The following is a 7,080-nucleotide window of genomic DNA, read 5'->3' on the forward strand; positions in this document are numbered from 1 at the left end:
ATTTTTTTGGGTACCATCACTGGCAGATGGTGAATTTGCAGCCATGAAATTAAAAGACGCTTGCTCCTTGGAAGCAAAGTTATGACCAACCTAGACAGCATATTAAAAAGCAGAGACATTACTTTGCCAACAAAGGTCCATCTAGTCAAGGCTATGGTTTTTCCAGTGGTCATGTATGGATGTGAGAGTTGGACTGTAAAGAAAGCTGAGCGCAAGAATTTATGCTTTGAACTGTGGTGTTGGAGAAGACTCTTTGAGATCCCTTGACTGCAAGGAGATCCAGCCAGTCCATCCTAAAGGAGATCAGTCCTGGTGTTCTTGGAAGGACTGATGTTGAAAGCTGAACTCCAATGCTTTGGCCACCTCATGCGAAGAGTTGACTCATTGGAAAAGACCCTGATGCTGGGAGGGATTGGGGGCAGGAAGAGAAGGGGATGACAGGGGATGAGATGGTTGGATGGCATCACTGACTCAATGGACATGAGTTTGAGTAAACTCCGGGAGTTAGTGATGGACAGGGAGGCCTGGCGTGCTGCGATTCATGGGGTCGCAAAGAGTCGGACACAACTGAGCGACTGAACTGAACTGAACTGAGCCATAAGTTTGTTTTCTAAGTCTGACTCACTTTCTTTTTAAACACACACACTCATATGCTTGTTTAGTCATAGAAATTTTGTGAAAAAAGCTTGAGATAGTGATAGTAGGTGTCACTTTTGAGTGGAACTAGAATGGGGAAACTTCATTTTATGCCCTTGGTTCTAAATGAAATGTTTTGTCATTGTGCACATATTGCTTTTCTAATAATAATTTTAAAACAGTTAAAACTTAATTAATTGATAACCTCTGAATTAATTGATAACCTCTGAATTTTTTGATGTTCAGCTTCTCCTAGGTTTTTTTGTCTTTCTGCTTCCTTGGGCTCCACTTTCTCTCCGAGCACTTCTCATGCCCATACACGTTTATTCCGGACTTTTCATCTTTGGAACAGTGATTGCAACTGTACTTATGGGATTGACTGAGAAGCTGATTTTTGCATTGTAAGTTTCATAGTTTTCTTAACTGCAATTCTTCAGCTACAAAATATTAAATACTTGTTCATTGGACAAATATAAATGGGACAACATTTTTTAAATGGTGAAAATAAAAAATTTAAATATTTATTTTTAAAAATGTGTTATACACGTAATATAGCATTAATAACGCTTGAAAGAAAAACCAAACAGTCAACAAATTATACCACTCTTACAAAACTACCTTTGAAGTTCTGCATGCTCTTTCAATTGGTTTGATATACATATTTTTATATTAACTGTAATTATGATATACCTACATTTTTGTATCATCCTTTTTTTTTATTTTAAGTGGTACAGGTGCTATATTATTTCCATACTTTATGAACTTTTTAAGTTTCGTACTAATCAACTGAATGAATTATATGAATTTCTTAATATCAAGCTTGAAGGGAATTTATGTTGAATTTACACACTGTACCAGTGTGCCTTTTGAGCAGATAAATTCAAGACTGTTTGGCATGTTGCTCTATCACCCTGTTTGTAACTGGACACACTCTCTCTTTTTCTATAGGAAAAGTCCTGCATACAGTTCATTGCCACCAGAAGGTGTTTTCACAAACACCCTTGGCCTTCTGATTCTGGTGTTTGGGGCTCTCATCTTTTGGATAGTCACCAGACCACAATGGAAACGTCCTAAAGAACCAAACTCTGTCCTTTTTCAGCCAAACGGAGGTGCTCCAGAGGGAGTGGAAAGTTCCGTGGCCATGAACTTTGGCAACGTGGACAAATCAGATTCGGAGTTAAACAATGAAGCAGCAGCAAGGAAAAGAAACATCACCCTTGATGAGGCTGGACAGAGATCCACCATGTAAAATGGGCTAGCAATGTAGCTATATAACTCCAGTTTAAAAAACTAGCTCTCCAGTTTAGCTTCTCCTATTTACCCATGAGATGATTGAGGTCCACAGAGTCAATATTTATTCTAATCAGAAAATAGGATGTCTTCAAAGTGTTTATATTGATTGAGGCTTATGAACTTACCCAAATTGAAAGGGAGATGATCAACGTAAATATTAATAACAGTAGATATAAATTGTGCTTATATTACCTCTTTCTCGTTGAGGACCAAAGCATTTAGCACAGTGCCTTGCATAGAACAAATGATCAAAATATGTCTACAGTGGGTAAATCTGATAAACTGGCAGCTTCCCTGGCCTCTAATCATGTAGTCATTTTCTGTTTATTCTGGGAATCCAGTTATAAAGTTTTAGAATCAGATCATGAATATCTGGGACAGAGTTAATGCTACACCGGTATCATGACTAGAGCCCAGAAGAAAATGTAGGAAAGCAACTGGCTCCCTTTTCCCTGTATCTGCCCTTTGCTCCCTCCCCAGCTGGTTTGTCCTTAGATTGGCCCTGGAGACCAGGGTTTATTTTAGGGCACTTTGGAGCAGTGACAGGACTGTAGGTAGCTAAAGGTCTCCTCTGGTAGGACTTAGAAGTTTTTCCAAATTGACTTAATCCCAAGACTTCCTTGGGTTTGGTGTACTTTATGATCCAGATTCCAAACCTAATTATGATGAGAATATACCTGAATACATAGGCAGTATAAACTGCTCTACGATCCTCAAAGAACACTTTCCCCTAAGTTTCTGGCGTTTTTAAACATGGAACTCACTAAGTGCCAGTACTATCCTAAGCACTTTATAAATCTTAGCTCATTCAATCCTCAGATATCACTTTTGCAGTAGGCACCATTAAAATCTCCATTTTACAGATGAAAGATCTGAGAGAGGTTAGTAACCTGCCTGACAGTCACACAGCTAATGAGTAGTGAAACTGAGACTCCAAAACTGGCATTTTGGCACCTCAGGTCAGTCCATGATTCACTATGTTGTTGTCTTCATGCGTGCATCCTAAGTCGCTCAGTCGTGTCTCTGCGATCCTATAGACTGTAGCCTGCCTGGCTTCTCTGCTCATGGGGTTCTCCAGATAAGGATCCTGGAGTGTGTTGCCATTTCTTTCTCCAGGGGATCTTCCCAACCCAGGGAGTAAACCCAGATCTTCTGCATTGCAGGTGGATTCTTACTGTCTGAGCCACTAGGGAAGCCCATGCTAATTTACACCTGTTTTGACCCCACTTGGATAAACCTCATTTGGTGGAATGCAGTAGAGTTTTCAAAATTTACCTTCTGGCTCTGTTTACAAGGCAGATTCCTCAAATGAACAAGGAAGAGGGCCTACCCTTACCTGGAGATTCACCATGGGCACCCTGCCACTGCCAACAAGCCATGACATACCTTGATGCCCCTTTGATGTTAAAATTGTGTCTTGGTAATAAAGAGAGGTTTAGGCAAGAACATCTATAGCTTTCAAAGTTCATCAATTATAATTTTGGTTCTTCAGAATCTTAGCTGCTAAATAGCTTTGGATTTGGAGGTAGGAGAGAAGAACTTCACGGAGAGATGAACTTCATGGTCTGCCCTTCCCCAGGGGCAAAAGCTAGAGTCCTTCCTGATTTGAGTGGAATTCTGGGATGGGGGAGTATCTTGTGTTTTGGGTTCTCAGTAGTGAATTAAGACTCAGAGATGACAATTTTCATGAATGAGATCTCTATCTAGGCTCTGAGCTGACTTAAAACCTAGAGGGGTGCCTATGCTGAAACAATGCATTTTATCTGAGGGTTGATTTTTGGTTTCCCTGCAATTTTAAACTGTTTCTACCAAATAAACTTAATGTTTTTGGTGTTTAGCAAATTTCCTTTTAGGGTAACTGGTAATTATGCCCATAGAATGAGTATGAGCTAGTCTCCATCACATCTCTGAAGTTTGATGATCATCATTTGAGTTGCTTGCCAAAATACTGTTGTCTTCTTCATTCTGTTTCCAAAATTTTGGCAATAGTCATAGGGATCCCCAGTGCCCAGCGCAGTGCCTGGCGTATATGTATGTGATATGCACATAAATTCAATAGAAGTAGAGCCTGCTGCAATTCAGGTCCTAAGTGGAAGGAGGTATTGAATTGTCACACAGAAACATATTTTGGTAAATGGATGTTTCATTACATAGAGGTGCACAAAATTCCAGGTATTTGGGGGGGCAAGGGCTTAATGGCCACCCCAAGGATTGAAGCTGCCATTCCATTTCATACAGGCCAGGAAAGAGAAAATGAAAAGCTAATTATGGCACTAGACTGTGCTGCTCCCTTGAGAAGTATTCGAGCACTCCTCATCTCAGCCCTTTATTTTATCCCTCTTGTGGGCTAATGTGAGGTTCATCTTACAGATATTATAGGAACTTCTTTTCTTTCTTTTTCAACCTTTGTGAAAACAATGCATAGTAAAATATATCTAGAAAACCTTTCTGTTTGAGATTCTTTTAATGGACCTTTTATTCTAATGATAATTATACCTTTATCTTTCAAAAGCTGGTATTTCCTACCTAAAGCATCTCCCCCCAAAATATCTCATTAAAAAGTCCACAAAAAGAACACGGGAGAAGAAAGCCTTAGGTATCAATTCCAAAACAGTGATTGAAATCTTACCAAATAATTATAGCTTATATCATCTACAGAGATGGTCTGGCTTGCCTTACCCCATAATCTAATTTCAGGAAAAAAAGCTTTATTTTAACACGCATCTAAATCAACACTAAAGGCTTTTGTCTCGAAGGGTTTATTGAGAAACTCAGACGATTATACTTTTTGAATTAATGTTATCAAAAGTGTACAGCTTCCTGTGCTCATTATGTCAAACTGAATCCACCCTCAAAGTCCCTCCCTCCCTTTCCTCTCCTGGTTTCATTTAAGCTGTGTGGGTTAGAAACAGTAGCTCAGACCTTATGATCAAATGACAAAGGAGGTAACTGCACTTTTTAAGGAATACTGACAAGTGATTTTTGTTTTCTGAAGGACAAAATAAAGAGGATGTCTTGCTTTTAATTAGGCTCTTTCCCTGCTGAGTTGGAAATTCCAGTGCAAAACTGATTGACCGCAACTGCCAAATCTGAAAGCCTGAAGTGAGGCTTTTTGCTAATTTTATTGAAGCATGATGGAATTTTTATCTTTGTATGTCCTTTTTTAGATAACTCAGACAGAAAACTGTAACTGCTGTCTTTAAGCTACACATAGGAAAGTATAGAAGAATGAAAACTTCTTTATCCCCTACAAAGTACCTGAAAACTTTAAGTGGAAAAGATTTCTCTGTTTAAATCTACCTTTTTAATCTCAATACATTTATGCAAAAATGTTAAATAGCCTGAATATTTTATAATTTTGTAGAAAAAATATGCATCTATTTTTTTCTTGTTTTTATATAGTAATAAAAGTTATTTTGGAAGCTATTTGTGTATATTATGATTTATCTAGACAAGAAGTTGTAACCATTGTTCTGAAAGTCTCTTTCCCAGGTCTTTTTGTTAGTTTTTCAATAGGGAAGAATTTTTTTTTTTTTTTTAAGTTTTGTGAAATGGAATATCAGTAAACAAGGATGTAACAGCCATCAGCGATTTCGGGCCTCCAAATGTGAATGAAGTCTCCCAAGGGGGAAAACAATCCAGCACATGCCTCCATGCCCGCTATGGTGATTGCCAAAGAGCTGGGTGGGAGTGGGGAGAGGGGGCAGTGAGAAGTCAAAAAACAGATAACAGATGCTGGCCCAGATAGCTGAGATGCATATGAAAGGAATGACTTCAAAAATCCCAGACTCTTGCTTCTTCCCATACATAGAAGAATGCTAAATTGCTTACCTTGCTATCTGGTTTTCCTTACTTAACAATAATCTTTGATGTTCAAACCGCCTGTCCCCTTTGTTATAAACTTGTATGTAGCCTGACTCCCTCCTCCTTGGAGCAGTCCCTCAGGTCTACCTGAGATCCTGCCTCCCAGACTTAAAGTCCTAAGATTTTCCCACCGAATAAAACACTCTCTGCTTTCAGGTTGTAAACTAATTTTTTAGTCGACAGTTTGTTTATTATTGAAAATGCTGTCAGGTTTCTCTATACCGTGTACTCTGAGTACTATACCTTTATATTGCCAGAAGAATCAGAGACTGTTTCAAAACTGTCATGGAGTTTTCCTCCATGTAGGATCTGAGCTGGCACCATACTCTGTAATATCGAAAGTGAAGTCACTCAGTTGTGTCCAACTCTTCTCAACCCCATGGACTGCAGCCTACCAGGCTCCTCCGACCATGGGATTTCCCAGGCAAGAGTGCTGGAGTGGGGTGCCATCGGTAGGCAATCAAAGCAGATGCAGTGTAAGTTAGAAAAAGAACTGGGTTAAGAGACTTCCTTTGGTGGTCCAGTGGCTAAGACTCCACGCTCCCAATGTGGGGGAGCCTGGGTTCAATCCTTGATCAGGGAACTAGATCTCACATTTCACAGCTACAGATTCTGCTTACCCCTACTAAGACCTCTGGCTCAGCCAAATAAATAAATATTTTAAAAAATAATAAAATTGCTAGTTATTACAGAACTCCGTGTTTATAGTAACTTATTCTCGAGCCTTCCCAGGTGGTGCTAGTGGTAAAGACCCTGCCTCCCAATACAGGAGACACAAGAGACACAGGTTTGATACCTGGGTTGGGAAGATTTCCTGGAGGAGGAAATGGCAATCTGCTCCAGTATTCTTGCCCAGAGGATCCCATGAACAAAGGAGCCAGGTGGGCTATAATCCATGGGGTCGCAGAGTTCGGACATGACTGACCAACTGAGCACACACGCACAATCTTTGAGAAAACACATAATTCATTATGGATGAAAAGTTGGATTTTTTTTTTCCACACCAAAAAAGATAATTAGCATCTGAGCAGTGTCAATATTCATTGAATCTTAAATTAACTGCTCATTTAGTTTTTTCACCTACTTCTTGTCTCCTGGGAAATGTTAATGGTATATTATGTTGTGTAGGTGTAATAACACCTGTTATGCAATAGAACCATGATATTGTGTGAATTGAATTTGTATAAGTTATATATTTTGTCACTGATTTACATTATCAATTTCAGGCATACCATATTTCGTTTCAGATTGATCTTAATTGGCAAGTACTTTTGACATTTTTTTAAA

At 39.1% G+C, this 7,080-nt stretch overlaps 1 protein-coding gene across 2 annotated transcripts in view; it reads left to right on the top strand.

Annotated features, from left to right (window-relative positions):
* Positions 1-5,355, top strand: part of LOC122453721 (plasma membrane ascorbate-dependent reductase CYBRD1) — a 37,258-nt gene extending 31,903 nt beyond the window's left edge. For both annotated transcript variants that reach the window (XM_043487859.1, XM_043487861.1), the window contains 2 exons: positions 883-1,037; positions 1,585-5,355. In XM_043487859.1, the coding sequence (XP_043343794.1) occupies positions 883-1,037; positions 1,585-1,885 (456 nt within the window). In that variant the 3' untranslated portion in view covers positions 1,886-5,355. The remainder of the gene's footprint in view (positions 1-882; positions 1,038-1,584) is intronic.
* The last annotated feature ends 1,725 nt before the right edge of the window (positions 5,356-7,080 follow it).

The sequence above is a fragment of the Cervus canadensis genome, chromosome 15, assembly GCF_019320065.1.
Source record: "Cervus canadensis isolate Bull #8, Minnesota chromosome 15, ASM1932006v1, whole genome shotgun sequence".
In the NCBI taxonomy this organism is placed as follows: Eukaryota; Metazoa; Chordata; class Mammalia; order Artiodactyla; family Cervidae; genus Cervus; species Cervus canadensis.